General features: G+C 41.8%; 1 protein-coding gene across 1 annotated transcript in view; it reads right to left on the bottom strand.

Annotated features, from left to right (window-relative positions):
* Nucleotides 1-18,812, bottom strand: part of SCN5A (sodium voltage-gated channel alpha subunit 5) — a 216,444-nt gene that overhangs the window by 172,550 nt on the left and 25,082 nt on the right. The window contains exons 2-3 of the mRNA XM_049798505.1: nucleotides 2,375-2,693; nucleotides 541-659 (exon numbers count right to left, since the gene is read on the bottom strand). Of these exons, the coding sequence (XP_049654462.1) occupies nucleotides 541-659; nucleotides 2,375-2,641 (386 nt within the window). The 5' untranslated portion in view covers nucleotides 2,642-2,693. The remainder of the gene's footprint in view (nucleotides 1-540; nucleotides 660-2,374; nucleotides 2,694-18,812) is intronic.

The following is an 18,812-nucleotide window of genomic DNA, read 5'->3' on the forward strand; positions in this document are numbered from 1 at the left end:
TAATAAACAAACTAAAAAAGCAACAGAACAAATTTTAAATGTTCTGTTTCAGGAGAGAGAAAAAAATCAGTTCTGAGGCAGTTCAAAATTAAATTGCATCTGCATATGGTGTCACAGAGTCTTATGGGAGAGGTTGCTTAAGTGCTCAGTAGCAAAGCTCTCCATCAGTGTAGATGTCCCCAGGTCTATTCCAGCCTCCTGGTTCCCTTTCTTTCTAAGGTACTACACCCAGTTTCTTCCACTGACTCTTTACTAAACATGATCAGGCCCTTCACACCTTTTAATCCTGAGTAAACTCACCAGACTCTCCAGTGCAGTTCACATTATCTGATGCCAGCAGTATAATATAGTCATTTTCATAGCTCACATAACAATATAAAGTAAAAGAAACCAAAATTCAAATGCATTTCTTCTTGTGCAAGCAAATTCAACCAAAAGATTTAAAACAGCTTAATGAAATAAAATGGTTTCTGACTTCCATCCATCTGTGTTTAAAAACCATATAAAATACACAAGGAGGGAAATCAACAGAAAGGATATGAATGTACCAAAATTTTAATTGCTGCTCTTCTGACTGGATGGAAAGGACTAAGTATGTACAAGGCAGGAGTGGCACTAAATCGAAAGATTGTCTTCCCTTTGTTCAGTACTATAAATGTCTGGAAAAAAAAAAAGAAAATGAGAACATTCAGTATTTGCATTTATGCTTCTCTTTTCCCAGCCCATGTCCCACTGGGAATCTCCTGCCACTATTCCATACATATTCCCCACTCCCTCCCAAGACCCCCAAATTTCTTTTCACTCAGTGAAGAGTTTTGCCCAAGACGCTCCCAGCAGAGCTGTTGCCTCTCTTATTGCAATTTCCCAACTATATTTTCTTCTTTCACTCCTTACAGTGTCCTGTGCCATCATCTCCATCATGGGGCTGGGAAGAGAGCGGAATCACCTTTAAAAATAAAAAATGACCTGGAGACGAAAATGTGGTGGAGGGACTTTTATGATGCTCTTCTTCCCAGGTGCCAGGAACCTTACTAAGTTGTTACTCCATCTTCTCTACCTTGAGCACTTTATTGCTCTCAGTCGAAGTTTTTTGTCTCACCAAGTAGGAAGCTGCATGAGGCACAACTCCACAGCAGAATCTGACCCTGGCACTGAAGCACCGTCATTGTACTCAGGTTAATACAGATGGAGGAAACCAATACTATGAGTTATCTTAAATCCAAAGCAAAGGTGAATTGGATGCTGGCCCAATTTACAGAGCTCTGAAGATGCCCCACCATACGCAGAGGAGCTAATATTCACTCAGAGACAGGATCAGGACACCCAACAGATAAACTCTAAGCAACTCACCCACCTTGAGTCTAAGACCTTCATGACACTAAAATTGCAAATCTATATCCTGCTGCTTGTGCCCGGGGATAGCAGGCAAATTAAAAGGTAAATTAATTCTGCTCTTCCAGGTAAGTAATCTATTTGTCTTTATCCATTTAGCTTAGTTCTTGCACCTGTTTCTACACTGTTCGAATGGAAGTAGCATTGTGGTCATATTAATTAATTGTTTACAGGAAATCGCATAGCCCAAAATCAGGAACATCAGTACCTGAAAGAACTGGAAGCTGCCTAAAAATACACCAGGCTTCCAAGCATAATATTGTCCTCTGTTTTGCGAAACATTTGGAAAGCGGAATGAACTGTAGTAAGCAACCAGCCCAGCTCTGCTGTCAACAGCCTTTTGACAGAAGCTGTTTGCACTGTTGTGGCTTTGGTCCAGCCTACACGTGATTCCTCATCAGGTGATTCTCACTTTGGGATGAAGCTTACCCTTCTGCAAAATGCCAGCATTGCACATGCTACTCACATTTCCCTTCAGCTTTATTTTGGTCATCTTAAATGGAGTAGAGCTATCCCTCAGCAGGAAAAGAACCGCTGCTCTCCAGGAATGGTTGTGGAGGTGCCTCCTGCTCTTGAGCAGAGTGCTAGCACAAGACTCAAGTCACCCAGAAGCCCTTAACATTAAGGGGTTTAAGTGATAAACAGACCTGTGAAGAGTCAAGGCTCATGCAGAAGGCAAGATAGGGGAGAAAAAAACCTCTGGCTTAATTTAACTCAGCTACTGCTCTGCCCTTTTCAGACACGGTATATTCGTACTCAGAGTTATCTGAAAACACCCAAGTTTTAATTATGCTTTTTATCCCTCTTTGCCCTCCCGCTTAGATGTTTTCTGGGAGCCCTGCTCATGCTGAAACTCTGATCCTTAATGTGGAAAAAAATATTTTTACTGGCTGTAGAAAGATAAAAACAAGAGGCCTCAAACCAGAGACAGTGTTTATGCTTTAGCAAAAGTGAAGAAGCAGGACGGCTGGCTGGTGCTCACCTTACGATCATTGTAGAAAGGGTCCAGGTCCTCCAATGGCTCCCCAATGAGATCTGGAGGAACAGTCCCATAGATATCGGGCAGCTTCTTGCAAGCTTGCAAATCAAACTGAGGCTGAGGTTTCTCTTCTTCGCCCAGCTGCTCTCTGTATTCCTGCTTTGCATTCCTTGCAAGCTTCTCCGCAATTCGTTTCTCAATAGCAGCCAAGGATTCAGGCGTGAACCGGTGGAAGCTGTTAGTACCCGGTGGTAACAAGAAGTCAGCCATCTTTTCATCCTGCTTTGTCTTTACTGGTCTTTACTCCTAGTAGTGGAAACAGCTGAAACAAAAAGTACCAAAAGTTAGTGACAGGAGCAAAGCAAGAAGAACAAAGCCATGGGAATGAAAAAATAACACAAATAACTTGTAGGCTATCTATTACCAGTAAACACTTCATCTATTTTTATGTGGTTAGTAGAACATCAAGAAAGAAAGAAATGACCGAAACCGTAATTTCAATTAGGGATCACTCCTGATCAGAGCTAAAAGACTTTGTAGATAGACCGTGGAGTATTCTTAAGCTTTTCTGTCACTTGGGATCCTAAATCCAAACTAAGGAGTAACTTAGATTCATACAAGCTTAAGTTTCATTGAAAGTCACAGGGATTTGGATTCCTAAATAATTTTTGAAAATGTAGCTCTGGGAGTGGATGAACACTGTGCCTAAGATGACTGCAGGGCAGATTTAAATCAGCTGATCTCCAGCCACATGATGCAAACTCTAAAAATGCCCCAGCTGTTCTATTCCAAATTTAAAGAGTGAAGGGTCAAGTTCCGATTCTTAAATCACATAGAAATTCTTCATAATGTCTGTCTCAGGCTTCTGCAACATAATTTTGTTTTCCTCTGGGATAGAAAATACCATCTTCAAGATATCTGTCAAGACTTTTGAGCATTTTCTTCTCCTCCACACCCTACAATCTGAAGGATGTTGGAAGCCCAAATGTGCCTGGCAAAGCCCTGAGACCTTCATGAGAGCACTCCAAGCTTCTGAGATGCTGAAGAGCCACTGCTGCCAGTTCATCACATCTGAAAGCCAGGCTCCTTCCATCCAATGCCACTTTGAACATCTAACCCAAACCTGTGAGCTTTGACCATCTTGGGTTGCTGGTGCTTCACTGTTAACACTTCCAATCCCCACCTGAATGAAAATGAGTGAGAATTGTCACATCTCTTCAACTTACGTGAATAAAGACAAGTGTGAAAAACAGCCGAACAGAAAGCCTTCTTGTATCTGCACTAAACAACATGGATAGCTGTGAAAATTAATGTAAAACTACTGTTTGAAAAGGGATAAAGCTTATCCCTGTTCTAGTAGCCTGCACAAATCCATCCAAGTTCAAATAAGCCATATTTTGCAATTTAATAGTGACTTTAGCGGCCTGTCTTTCCAGCAAAAGAAATCCTCACTACACAACAATTAAAACTCATTTCACAGAAGAAACGCAGCCCTTGTTTTTTTACCACCACCAGACCATTCATACTAAATCAGAATATAAGCTGGTGACAAACAAAATAGTAGATTTTGAGGTGGGCTACCCTATCGCATTCATCGATGTGTGCAGGATACAATTCTTTGTTCAGCCGCAATTGTTGTTTTCTGCTTTCAGATGGTATTTGTCTATTTACAGTGGATAGTTCCAGATAGTTTGCCTCTATTAGGCTCTGTGATGACAGCATTTTTGTTAGCAAACAAGACTTTAACTGGACTCTGCATGACAAATAGCATATTTATTGACTCAATTTATTTGAGTAAAGTACTCTTTCAAATAACTACTGTTTTTCCTATTCTGACTTCATTTTAAAATGAATTCATTAAATTGTCATTGATCACAGCCTATCATAGAGGAATGATTTACTGGAGCTTGTACATTATACTCTGCATTACTCCTTGTTTGAACAAGCAGGGCTAAAATGAATTAGCTTTCCCGGAGTTTGGGTATTCTGACATTCTTCTTTATTCAGATTTAGTCTCTTTATTCCTTTCACCTCTCCCCCCACATCACTTGTTCTATCCCCTTCCTCCTGAAAAACAGGAAATTAGAAGCTTTCCCACAAATTGAGTTTTCTTATGCTCAATGCTTTGTGACTCAGCACCAGTGCAAGCAAATAGAATTTCACTTTCTATAAATGACATCAGTACAGGCAGCCAGAGAATTCTCAGAGTTTTTTGTGGTTTTAATTTTTGTTTTTTTCACAGTGAAACCTGTCTCAGTGCTGAAGGGGACAACAAAAATCAGTGGCTGATCAGTACTTCTGCAAGGGCACAGACTAGGTCTCTAAACTGGAGAGCAGATCATTGCGGGCTGTTAGTTTAGGTCTAGATAATCATGAGCGCTGTGAAGATGGTGAATGGGGAGTGATTGTTCATTTTTTCTCATAATACAAGAACGGAGAAACTTTAAATGAAACCACAGAGCAGCAGGTTTGAAACAGCCACTGGAGCCACTTTCCACAGGGTGCAGAGCTGTCCTGGGAAACTTGTTGGTGGCAATTGGCAAGGATTCACCAAACCACAAGACAAATCCAAGGGCAAGAGATCCATTAAAGGTTTTAAACACAAAGATGCTGTCTCTGACTGAGAAAATCCCTTAGCTGCAGAACCTGGGTGCATGCAAGAAGGACCGCTTATGTTTGCCCTATTTTTACGCTCTTCCGAGGCTACCAGTCTGGAGAAACCAGTCACCTCTTCTTACACACTTTTGTCCTTACTAGCACTAATGCCAACACAAGACAGCCTACGCTGCCTTGGGCAAGGGCTCAATCCGCCTGCCGACTCCGCGGCTGGCCGGAGATTGCACAGACGTAGGAGCACACGAAGATCCAAAGTTAATACCCCCGTACATCTGGAGGTGCACCAACTACCTGCTTCCAGGGCTTGGGAGCACGGGCTGCGTGACTGCCTCCAACCTACGCAGACATTCCCTTTGCTGGAAAACCGGCAGTAGCCACCTCTGCACCACCTTCTCCATATAGTCAAACTGGAGGCACGGCCATATAGCATGAGGGACACCAAGGACTTTACTGAGATGGTAAGAGAGTACGTGGGATGCCTCTACTAAGTGTTGCAGTTTTCATGGATGTTGCTTGTTCACAAAAACTGAATCTTCACTAGAATATTCAGTGTCCTTCTCAGACTTCCTTGAAGACTTCTGAAAGATGCTATTCTAGCAACAGAGCTGCCCAAAAATTAAAAAAAAAAAAAGAAAAAAAAGGATAGGGGGTGGTGAGGGAGATAAAAATGCCAGAAAAACCTACTCAAAATGAGAAGTTTCAATTTCTTTTTCTTTTAAAGGGGAAATATTTTTGCTTAAAGCTCTCTCTTATTAGAAAATTGAATCAACCTCAAACTGGTCAAAACCAGATCTTTTCAATTTTGTCTGCAAAATCCAGAAAGATAGCTGCCTAGGAACAACTGCAAAATCCTACATAAACTTCATTAGAGCTTTTGCTACTCTTCTATTTACTTTTCCTTAAAAAAATTGCATTTTCCAGCATCCTTGAAAAATCTTGACACGTTCTGTCTTCATATTGTACATAAGTTAAAGTTCCAAATTTTAATATATATATATTTAGCCTAATTCCTTTTCAATTTCATATTCTTTCAAGAAATGGACAAGATAATTTCACGGGTCCTTTCTATGTCTAATTTCTTTTAATCTATGAATTGCAAACATTTCTACAAATAGCCAGGGTTAGCCCAGATGTTTCTTAAAAGGGTAAGAAAGCACCACAACTTAAAAAGGGAAATCATCAATGACTGAATCAAAAAGCTGGACTGCCGTTTCTTAAAGAGATAATAGCTGTTGTGACTCACGTTTTTACAATATGAGCCTGGATTTTTCCATTCCTCTCAGGCACATTTTTGAAGTACAAGGCTTCAAACACATTGTTTCTGTGATATCGCCATGCACAGAATGAACATTTCCCTCTTGCTTTGTCTTTGTTAAATTCAGTTAACATCGGTTCTTGCTGATAAAAATGTACTGGTTATGTAAACAAAATGTGCATATGAAAATAAAGCCCCAAGATGCATATTTTCTATGGCATGGCAAGAAGTGAGAACAGTAAAAACAAATAAGATATTGCTAGCGCCTGTATTTATTCAGAAGGATAAATGCCGTTTTCCATTACAGTTTTAGCCTTACTCTCATAGGCTTCAGCCACCCCAGCTCAAAAAGTCCTTTCAGGTTCTCAGAACATGACCTGCATGCCCTACAAGCCTTTCCCGACTCTTCGTGGATGGGTGACCATGGCCCAAAAGGCCACTTTGGGCAACAGGTTGCCTGCAGGGGCGTAAATCCAGGGAAAGTGGGTCCTGCTCACCTCCAGCTAGCTGCCCTCCTGCTCTTGCATGGGCTTTGTGGACTCGGACCACCCCACTATCACCTACCAACCCCTTATCATGGCGCAAGACGTTGACATGAGCCAGCAGGGAGGTCCCATCCCCCAGAATCAACAGCAGAAGCAGAGGTTGAGGTCATTGCTGTGCGCTACGCCTGATTTCAGAGAATTCATGGCTTCTTGCACCTCCATTTCCTTCTTGCACCTCCATTTCCTTCTTGCACGATGGCATAGGGTGGCTTGCCTGGTGTGGTGTATCAAGGACATGCAGGCCTATATTTCAGACACTTGACAATGACAATAAAGGAGCCAAACTTGAGGATCAACAATGTGAAAGCGGCACTCACAGGCTAGAAGTTAGACACCATCAGACATGTTCATCTCGAGCAGGACTGTATCAGTTTAACCCTACGGATTTCCGTGATGCCACTCAAGAAGCTACTGGTGACCATGGGCTGGGGAGGTGGATGATAGCCCGTGGCAGAAGGTATGTTTCCACTGTGATTCTGCTAGACCTAAATCTTCCAAAATAACAATCAGGAGTCCTAAATTCTCCTTTTGTTTAAGAAATATTCATGACTAAATACAGACTTTGCATTCCTAACTGCTGTGGTAACAAAAACGGTCATGAGGATGGGTTTCTTTTAAACGTCTGAGACTGCATGGAGCACAGTCGTCTCTTCCCCCCCCCCCCCCTTCTTTTCCATATAATCTCTCTAGCATTTTCCTTTGACCTGCAGAGCACTGCAAAATATGAGAATAATAGGCTAGGGAAATAAAGAACAATACAATGACACATCTAATTTAATGTCACTGGCTTAGATTCACAAATTCTTCTGCATACATTTACACATACACACAAACATTTCATGTATTTAAAAAGACTACAAGGTGATACGGGATCGCATGAAAGTTTTTTTCCAACCATGAAGTAATAGCTTCATGGAGAACTCCTGTTTTTAACTAAGATCAAATAAAGACCTTCTACATAAAGTTACATAAAGATCAAGAGGCTAAAGGAGTCTAGGTGACTTAGACGCTCTTCATAATTTTACTGACAATCAACAAGCAACCTTTTGAGACTTAATTCACTTATATTTATACCGTACTTCACATTCCACAGCTAGGAAGTGTCATGGGAAATTCTCTTTTAACTGAAAAATTTCAGTTGCTGTTAATACACACTCTGAGGGTCTGTGCGCTCACATCAAAACAAGGGGGAACTGAATAATACAGTCCTTGAAATTTTACACAGCACACTCATTACTTCTGCTTAGACTGATATCTGGTTTGTTTCTTTTTTTCAACAGGCATGATTTTGTCAAGACCATAAACAATGATTTTTTTTTTGTAGCACACATTCCTAACGCATATAATCAGCCACATCTCCAGCTGGCGTAAATCAGCACAGCTCTACCCATCCCAGGCAAGTCACAGCAGCTGGGGAAATTATCTATTAGGACCAGGTATATTCAGAGAGAAATGCTTTCTTTAAAGAGACTACCTTCACACCAGAGCATGAACACCGGAGAGTGTGTAATTGAGGTTTTAAAGTAATGGCCTAGAAGGTAACCAAGCTTGCAGGGAGCTGGAAAACCCTGGGGTTTTCTGTAATGCGTGAGGGCAATCTGTGAATGCTTCTTCATCCAGAGACATCTTGTTGGGTGAGCTCAGAGTCAAAGGTGCAAAAAAGGGTGCTGGAGACACCAGTGCCTGCCAGGGACCGGGCAGGCTCCTGTCACCGGCCTGCAGGGGAAAGGTTTTGTATTCCACAAAAATCTGATGGAAACGGCTGCAATGTTGAGTTCTCAAAGGAGATCTGGGAAAAGCACAGCACTGAAATCAGCCCCAGACTGACGCAGGAGGAGCTGTGAGACAGAGTTCCTCTCGCTGCCTGTGTCACAGGGCAAACCTGCAGGTTGATATGACCTTGCACAACACAGATTCCCTAAAATGAGCCCTGTTTCTTCACCACGCATGGTGGCCAGGGACAGAAATAAATAAGAGATCTCTTTGCATTCACATCACTGGAGAAAAAACCCCACAACACAAAATGTCCAAACCAAAATCTCAGAGGCACCGACCCACGAGCCTTTCATCACAACCAGCTCTGCCTACACTGTATCTTCCTTTAAATCCACTTTAATGAGTTTTGCTGGCATCTCGCTCATCAGAATCACGGCATTCTGACATTACCAATGGCTTATTGATAAGATAAAGTCTTCAGAAAGCTAACGTGCTAAAAGGAAATTAATTCAGAAGATTTCATCCCGATATTGAAACAGTATTTGGGGATGACAAATGTTATGCCAAGAATTAAATGCTGGCACTAAGTCTTCTCTTATGATAAAATATATATTTTTAGTGAGCTAAAAATATTCTGCTTTCTTTGCAGGTGTTTTTATATCAAATTATGCTGCAACCAGAAGACGTAAATAAGCAAGAGGGAAGCAGCACATTATAGTTACCAATGCGCATCTCTATATTTTGCTGAAAATTATAATTCTCTGCACCCAACAGGTTTTCATGTCTATTTTAATTAAGTAGAGATTGGCCTCAGAGTTATTTTACTATAAACTACTCAGCCTTCAGATTCAGGGAAAGATTTCTCCTTTGCTACTCTGAACCAACAGAGCTTGCAAAGAGCTACCAAGAAAGAGGAATGTTTTCAGCTCAGGATGCAGTCACTAGTTTTTGAACAAGAAATAAGAAATCTACAGGAGAACTCCATGTCGTGCCAAATATAATATACACTGCTCACACCATTAGCTGCTTTGAATGCTCACATGAATAAAATATATCAAATCTGATCCATTTTATTCGCAGACCGTTTTGTAAAGACATTCTAATGGATATAGGAAGTTGTAAAATGGCTATTAAAATATATTCTGAAGCCATTATGGGATAGTTATGCTGCTGAAGAAGGCAGGTTTTACGCTGGCCACCAAAAGCTTGGCTGCATGCTTCTAGAGGAGAGGGAGCCACAGCTGGAAAGCTGTCTAATGTATTACCACAAAGTTATAGGAAAGGCATCAGTGATCCCCCCCATCTAAGTTATGGAGACACATTTCATCAGCAGGGAAAACCAACAGACTTATAAAAGCCATCACCAGAACTGGCATGTTTACGTTAAAAAAGATGGATGAAACTCTAGAAGCGAAGCCAGGGCGCCTCTCACAATTTTGGCGTTGAACTAAGAGACAAACATGACGTAACAACAGAACTTCATTCTTAATAGTGAATGGAGCAATATAGGCTTTCCTTCTTTCAGGTGACAGAAACAAAACGGGGCTGACATGAGGGGTCAAGAAAATACTGGGTGTGAAAGGCTGGGAGAGACAGACCCAAATCATACAAAGTTAAGCTGTGGGAGGTGGCAGGTCCCCCTCCCGCATCCCACAGATCTGAGGTGAGACCGCAGGTCCTGCCAAGTCTGCAGGGTCAGGAGCACTTTGCTCCATGACCACCATCCTCCATTGAACCGTACCCCATCCGTACACCTCCGTTACACACAGCTTCCCATTCTTCTCCACCTCTATCCCTTTCCTATTCACTAGCCAAGAAAATGATCTCATCCTCCCACCTACTTTATGCCAAGTCAACGTAACCTTTCCACAAACCTCTCTCCCTGTCCACGGCGATAACCCTGAAGTGACATTCACACCAATCCGATGTGATTTTTGGCACGGCTACTTTATTCTCCCCTTTGTCCCATGCGATGCATCTCTGCCTATCCCGGTAAGTTCCCCTGGACAAGGATGCAGGGTCCCTGTTTGTCTATGGTTTTGGATGGTCTTCGGTGCTAATGGAGCCCCAGCTACTGGCAGGTATTTTCCGTTCTTTTGCAGTAAAATACACAGGAGAAAAATGAAAAGGCACAGATTTAGAAGCGCACTGGCAAAATTATAGTCCCTGGTAATGGAAATAGAGACTCACAAAGGACAAATTGAACAGGGACCCTATCAGGGAGTTGCTGGTTGCTGCTTGCTGGGGTATATAGAACATCTGATTCATTATTTAGTGCACTGTAAATTTCACAATATTATTTGGATAAAGCTAGTGGATCTTCCACTCTGATGGAAGAGATTTTCCCCCCGGAGAGACAGAGGGAGATTATTGCTGTCCAAAGAGGAGGGATATTCTGCCCGTTCGCGATTGAAAACCGCCTGGGTTTGGTTGCCAAGTTTAGGAATCAGAGTTAAGAGCTTACATGGGCTCTGGGGGTGCAATCCTCAGCTCATGTCAGTCAAGGGGAATATTTCATGTGACTGCAATAGGCAGTGGGTCAGACCCCTGACGTCGAAGAGGCAGAATTATTTCATTTCCCTCATTCCTTTCAAGTACGTTTACTTCAGCAACTCGGCGTAGCTTCATGGAAAAGATGCAATGGATGCTGGTGTCGACTGACAGAGATTTGATTTGAATTACATAATGCTCTAAACCATTATGTAAATGAGGAGGATGGAAGCACAGAAGCAGAGAAGCCAGGGATTTTTCATTGTTGGTTTTGGGGTTTTTTTTTAATACCTAGTAGCACTTTAACGCTAGTACCAAAATTATGTTCTTCTAGCTGCTACATTTTGCTGGTAGCTTGGCTGAATTAAACTTTATTTCTCCTGACATTAACCAAAACCTAAAGTGCATCTGAGCAAATGATGGGGAGCATCTAAAGAGTGGTGAATGTGGATGACTTTAGAGGTACACGAGTGAGTCACATTACCAGGAGTGGTTTTGGCTATGTCCCGCTGATGTCAATGAGACTCAGGCTTCTGAGAACCCTCTGGCTCTCCTGAATATTCCTCCCCTTCTTCCCTGTATAATTTCCTCATCTTTTTACATGGAAGAATTTTTCAGAGTAAATAACACATTGCGCAAACAATTATTTTCCAAAAGTCATGACATTTTCTGTTAATTAGCAATAATATAATCATCCAAATAAAACTGCTGGGGACATTGCATTTACTAACAAGCTACATCCAAATATGCATTTATGTGTCAACGGTGCATGCTCGAGTGGTTGGTAATACTCAATTGGGCCTGAGGCACAATGCACTGGAAGCATACAATAGTGGCCTCGTATTGCAAACCCCGTTGTGGCTTCTTGCTTAATTTAGCTTATGGGACCAAACAGTCAATGAATAAACCAGAAAATAATACATCAAGTGGCCTGTGAAAGAGAAACATCTGATGATGGTACCAATGCAGGACGTTTTCTAAATGGAAAATGCACTAGCTCCATAATTTCAGAACTTGTTTGCACTTCCTGAAAGAAAAAACACTATTCCTAAAAATAACTTTATCATTACTAATAGCCATGATAAACAGCAATTGCACCAAGAGATCATCCAATATCTTGGCCCTAATACCCTCCTATAGCCAGAGTTCTGTCTATGCTAGAGACCCACAATAATATATGGATATTGGGGGCAACGTAATAGCCCCCAGATGACATTATGTTTACGAGGTATAATAGCACCTACTCTCATAGGGTCCTAAAATGATACAGAAACGACTGTACTGCTTGAACATTCAGTTTCCCCGTCTTTCAAGACACCTTCAACTAAAAATAAAAATTTGACAAGAAAATGGAAGATTTTGGTCAGATCTCTTAATTTTTAATCTGCCATGTATGGGGCTAATAATTCAAGTACTGCCTGCTCCTGTGTACATTCACCTCTATCTTTATCCATCCTGCAGTACAGTTCTGCAGCTTAGACAGGACAAATAATGTATTCTAGAAATTTTTGGCTAAAAAATATGCATTGGATATGCAGCTCTTGTGAAATAGCCTCATACACAGGATAGAATGAATCAACTAAAATCTAGCTTCTCTGATGCATTGGAACAGATTAGCCAAACCAAAGAAATGCAGGATGTTAGACATTCAGGAAGAAGTAGACACTGTTAGGACATGAGTCATCTCTCCTGTTTTGTATGTCTACTTCAGTGAGATAAACTATGCTTTAGACCCTAGCGAAGGTCCTGATGATTCAATTTGTTTATTAGAACATCTAAATTTAGGTGTTGATACGTACCTGTAGGTACCTGTGAACTGAGTGTCTATGCTTGCATGCCTGCTTTTCTCTGACAGAGCAGGGACATCTGGGCTGAAATCTGTCCTCCCAAAATTCAGACCATTATGAAATATGATGCAAGGTGTGTGATGTGTGTTAGCTTCTCTTCTGCTTGGTTCTCCTCAGAAAAAAAGGGACCAGCTACCTCTAAATGCATGGTGGTAAAGGAATGGAGCATGGGGCTGTTCCCCTCTGGCCGGTGGCAAACTCTAACACTTCTACAACAGCTTTCCAGTGCCCACAATTACTTTACAACATGAAGCACAGATCTTCAGTTTCAAAAATGGCATACATTTAATTAGTCAATGACAGCCATGTTGTTCCCAGAAACATGATCATCCAGGTTATCCTGATACTCTCAGACTCACAAATCTGGGAAATATTTTCTGTCTTATCTTTTGTTTCTACAAATTAAAGGGATGTTTGAGATCTGGATTGTGCAGTTACATGGGCAAAAGTTGTTTTGAGCTAATATTTTTAAAAGTAGAGTACGGGCTAGTGGCATCTATGACTTCTAGGGGACAACAACGGAACAACCCAAAAAAGAGCTGAAAATGCACATCCATCCTAGTTCACAGCCAATTTCCTACTCCAGTCTTGGGCTTGTCTGGCATATTATGTCAAAGCATATAGTGATTTTAAAAGCTGAGCAAGTGGGATGGCACAGTTTCTCTCTTCCCACACAAGTGTTTAGCCTGGCTCCAAAATAGGCTTCCCTGACTCTACTTCCCTTCCCAAAAATAACCCCAAAACTGATAGTGCTAACTCTAGAAAACCTGTCTGGGATCCCAGCTCTCCCCTGCCCACTTCTACTGCCAGAGAAGAGAGAAATGTAAGTGGGCGAAAGAAAAGAGGCAAATGTGGATGGCATGTCACAGATTCCCCTTGTCCATGTCTCCAGGATACATTCCACACTCTCCAAGAGCCTAATAACCATCCTTTATCTAGGATGGTTGTATAATAAGTCCCCTTTACCTAATAACCATCTATGGTGGGTTAATCCAACCCAAGGAGGTGGGAGCTAGAGAGCAGCTTGGTGGGCATTTGGCAGCCAGACAAGGTTAACCCACCACACCAGCCTTTGTGGAAAATGCGCTTCTCACTTATCTCCAAGACAGTTTGCTGCAAAGAAGTTAAAGATGATGGCCTGGAAGAACTGGTCACAGCAGCCTTGGGCTTCAGAATGAGTTCTCCTATCTCCCCTTTCCATCCCTCCGAAAGGGATGGAGCTGGTAAAGAGAGCTGTGTAAAATGCTGTCACAAAACACAAAAGAGAGCCTGTAAGCCAGCCCTTAGGTCCAAGGAAGAAGTACATCTAGCTTGTAAGATCAGACCATTAAAAGCATTACCGATCCTCTCAATTCTTACAATTCATAATATTCCCAGATGAATCTAAATTAAATTGAAGATTCACATTAAGAATGTAATGGGAAATCCCACTTCACATGCTTAACATTTACTCTTACAGTGGCTAACAAGAGTAAGATAGTCCAGGACAGAGTTCTGCTGATTTATCTTAACTCCCTTCTCCTTACACACCCGAAGCAGAAACACATATCAGTGCCTGGTCTTCTTGTACCTATTATTTAGGTATGGCCTGATAGCACAGACATCATTGCCTCCATTATACCCAGCGCACACCGTAATGATCCCAAGAACTAATGGTTTACGTGTGCTTTGCCTTCTGCTGGCTGGTACAGATAGGCGGCAGAGATACAGGCCCTGCTCTTTGAGTTTTTCTGACGTGGCTAGTGGTGCCATCAGCTCTGGCCATCTCATATCTCACTCATCGCCTCCTTCTCCCTGCCCTGGCAAACACAAGCTGGGCTCATTTTTCCAAAACTGCCTCCAAACCCAGGGCCCGGACTGTTCACCACGCTGACCCTGCTGCTCCTGCTTGTTCTCACATCTCCAACTTCATTTGGAGGCTCTGACTTAAACTAACATTACTACAAACCAAATAGAAATGTTTTACTGCGCATGTCTAAAAATAGAATTGCAATCATCTATGCTTCCGTTACTTTAAAACTAAATTTATCAAGAGATTATTCTTCCGTGAGGTTTAGCACACGAGAAGTCTTATATTTTAAAGTTCAATCATTTCACAGTTATTTATGAGCAGAAAATCTATGGATTAATTTTATAAAGAAGCACAATCATCTTGGGGATCAGATCTTCTTTTGGTGTAAATGGTCAGAATAAGTATGCAGCCCATCAAGACAGTTGTTGCCTCTTTTCTTGTATATTGTTTGCTATGTTCACAGATAATGTGTAGCTAAGCACCCATAAGATAAAATATAAGGGTTATAATTCTGTTTCAGGAAAATCTTCCAAGTAACAGTTAAGACTCTTGTGACTGAATAAGGACAGAAAGAAAACCATATATTTCTCGGGTTTTTTTTTTTATTATTGGTTTAGTTTCTACATTAGACAGTTCTTTGAGTGCAATTGATTTTGTAGTTTCCTCTGTAGTTTCCAATTAATCATCCTCCCTCTTTGTGAGGATGTTTTACACAAAAACAGGAGACAGGAAAACATTTTAAAATAGGAAAATGTGCTTGTAAAAAACCACAACACTGGCATGGGTATGCAGAAGTGCAGGTTCTGTATGAAACCACCCTCTCTAGAGGAAGGGGGAGCAGCATTGCCTGCCGTATGTAACAGCTGACTGCAAATTTCCTATTGAAACTCTATTTCTATAGAAAAATGCTTTTCCAATAAGAGAAGCATTTTAGTAAAGAGCATCCACTTTGAGTTACAAATTTCTTTGTACAACAAAGAAGCTTCCAAACTGAAAAGGGGACAGATTTCTTACAGAAAATCACAATTATTCATGGGGGAAAAAAAATACTTTATCTCCAAGAATGATGGGAAACAGGCCAGAAGTCACCCTAATCACACCCCATTTCTGGTTCTCCCACTGGCTTGATGTCCCTGTGTTTGTGTCTTTAAACTATATGGAAAAAATTGGGAACTTTACATAGTCATTTTGATCCCAATATAAAAATGTATTTTAAAATTACTTGGTTTTGACCAGACGAATGACACCTCTTTAAATCACAAAACAATAAATGTGACAATACCTATTCAAAACCAGACAAACCTGTTTTTCTTCTAAAAGTCATCATTAGAATCTCATCCAAGCATAAAACTTTTGACTGAGGACAAGGATCTTTTGGAGCTTTGAATGAGTAACAACGGGATTATTACAAAAATAAATAAAATATGAGCAAGCTGCCACTTAAGCTATGGATTTCCCACTGCAACAGCTTCAAAACTTTCTTGAAACACAACAAATTAAAAAAAAAACGCAGGCAGACGAGAAGGCTCTGTCTAACTGATAGCATGAAAACATCAAGCACTTTGATTCAGATTAATAAATAATGATGGCGTGTTATCCAGGAAACAGTGCAATGCCAAGTCTGTTTGATCTCAGACCAACTGTTGGGTAAAAGTATTCTGAAACGCTCTCTTGGGCAAACGGGCCAGTTGTATCTCATCTCTGAGACTTTGATTATTTAAATGGGGCTTTTATTAAAAGAAGGAATTTCATCCTAGAAGAAATTTTATACCATACCACCTTCCTAAGGGCAAACTCCAGCTTTACTTGGCTTATTTGGGTGGCTGGGGTCGTAGGAGCAGGGGAGCCCGGAGCATCCTCTGGTTTTGCCCTCCTACACTGAAATGGAAGCAATGGGAAAGGAAGAAAAGAGGGAGACTTGCGAGTCCTGACCCTTGCATTTCAGGGCTGTCCCAGCAAAGCCGGGAAATTATCCTCCCTGCAGGTCCCACAGCCCACACCAAGAGCTGTGAACCCCTGGGAGCATCCCCTTCCCCTCGGCCCTGCACGGCAAGGAGCGTTACTCCCAGTTTATGGCTGGGAGCACGTGCCAGCCTGGCTTAGGCGCACAGGGATGTTGAACACTCGGTGCCATGGCGCAGGGAGCGGACAGCGGGACTGGGGGTGGATGTACATCCTCAGCTCTCCTGGAGCCTTCTCCTAAGGTGGACGTGTGGTGGAGACGGCACGTGGTATGAGGAGGCTTTCGGGATGAACCAGCTAGAAACTCTCCCTTGGCTCCAGCTGCCATATAACCCCCTCGGTTGCAAGCCGTGGCTCCAAGCCTGAGTCGAACCCTTAAATGACATCCCAAGGCTGACAGATGAGTTCACAGCAGTCCACTTTCAGATGGCAGAAAATGCTGCTTTTCCCCAGAACCGTCCGTCACAACCCACCTTCTCTCCAAGGGAGGGTCCTTCATCTCTCAGGCTAGAACTTCCATTTCACACCCAATTCTTTTACAGACGGGTATCTCTCTGTCCTTCTCTAAACATCTAAAAAACCCCTTAAGCTTACAAGCATGCATCGTCCAGGCAGGTATTTCTGGACTCATTCACTTTTTTCAGTATAGTCATTCCCTGCATGAAACACTCCACCGGACACACGGCTTTTTCCCTACCAAACAGGGCTCCGGGAGCCTGAGAGCTCAGCTCAAAAACCCCCCCCAAGCACTAATGCAGGAAGCGTAAAGAGATCTGATAAATGCTCCAAAGCTTCAGCTTCCAATAAACATATGAACTATAGCAACTGCCAAGAATTATGACTGCATGACATTACATCCAGCTCCTTGCTCTTATTAAAAAGTAAGCACGGGTATCCGATGTGCAGATGGGCAGTACCACACAATCTGCTCGCTCCACAATCTGTGTTTTAATGGATGTTCATAGGTTATCACAAAGCAAAAGTTTTCATCTTAAGGAAATGTGTGAACTGTGCAAACAGCTGCTTTTAGGGTTTGCTGTAGTAAATGGACAGAAGTGAGTGATTCTGGACTTTTGGTCAGTTTTTCTATGCTCTGAAATGAGATGTCTTCCAATCTCTTTCCTACTACAGAAAATGTAATGGACTCTGATAGCTAGTTTTAGATAGAGGAAGGTAATTTGAACATTTTTTGTAAGTGCAAAATAGTATTTTTGGAAAATGCTAAACTGATGAGCCTCCTTTTGCCCGCACAGCGTAAGAAGTGACAATGTAAGATCCTTGGAAGAGTGGCAAGATTGCCGAGATACTCCACTCTGATCTGCAGAGACCAGCTCTAGCAAGGTGAGGATGGTTTTACATTCATAATCCCTGATTTTACAAAGTGTCAGTTTACTCAGTTGGTATTGGGTATTGAGATCTTTGCATGATCACACTTGGCCTCAATACTCATAGGTAATAACAGAGAGGTGATATTTTGGAGACTGTGAACATTAAACTGATTCTAATCTATCAAAAACTTTTGCCACTATTAGCTGCAACCCTGAGTTGTAAGAAAAATATTCTGTGCTTTTTTAATAATAGTCCTGATCTATCTGTCCTCAAATTTCCCAAACTACACCTGATCCAAGGTGGGGTAGATGGGCAAAGAGGGATACAGAAAGGGTTGTAGGCAAGGCAGGTTTGAATTTGGCATCCTCTAAAAACAACACTAGCCTTAGTGTGCTCCGGGATCCACAGTAAAGATGCCCTGCCAGCAACGAATTTGCGTTCCCCGGATTTCACTTCTGGAAATGTATTTCAATCGTGTTCGCTCTCACTCTGAATAGTAGTTCTATGAGCCTTTGGTGAGGCTGCTCAGATTTTCCCCTTGCTTTTATAGATGTTGTTCCTTGGTGCACTTCTTAACAGAAATAGGGCAGCATAATTTATTAGAAGTGATGGTATTTTGATCTGTGACCATCAATAAGTCTGTGGCCTTCGGACCAAACACTATTATCAAGACATCCATTGAACTGGAAACAGCATTAGAGAAAAGACAGCTAACTCAGCGTTAATCAAGACTTTCTGTTCTTCCAGTATCTGAATATTGCTACCAGGCTTTCTGATAATACCAAACCTCTGGCATTTCCAGGCGATCACACGCTGATTTATTAAGGTGGTCACGTAGACAGGTGACTTGTGATACTGCACTACAAGGATTACGTCCCAGATTGACAGT

This window comes from Accipiter gentilis, chromosome 4 (assembly GCF_929443795.1).
Source record: "Accipiter gentilis chromosome 4, bAccGen1.1, whole genome shotgun sequence".
NCBI classification, from domain to species: Eukaryota; Metazoa; Chordata; class Aves; order Accipitriformes; family Accipitridae; genus Astur; species Astur gentilis.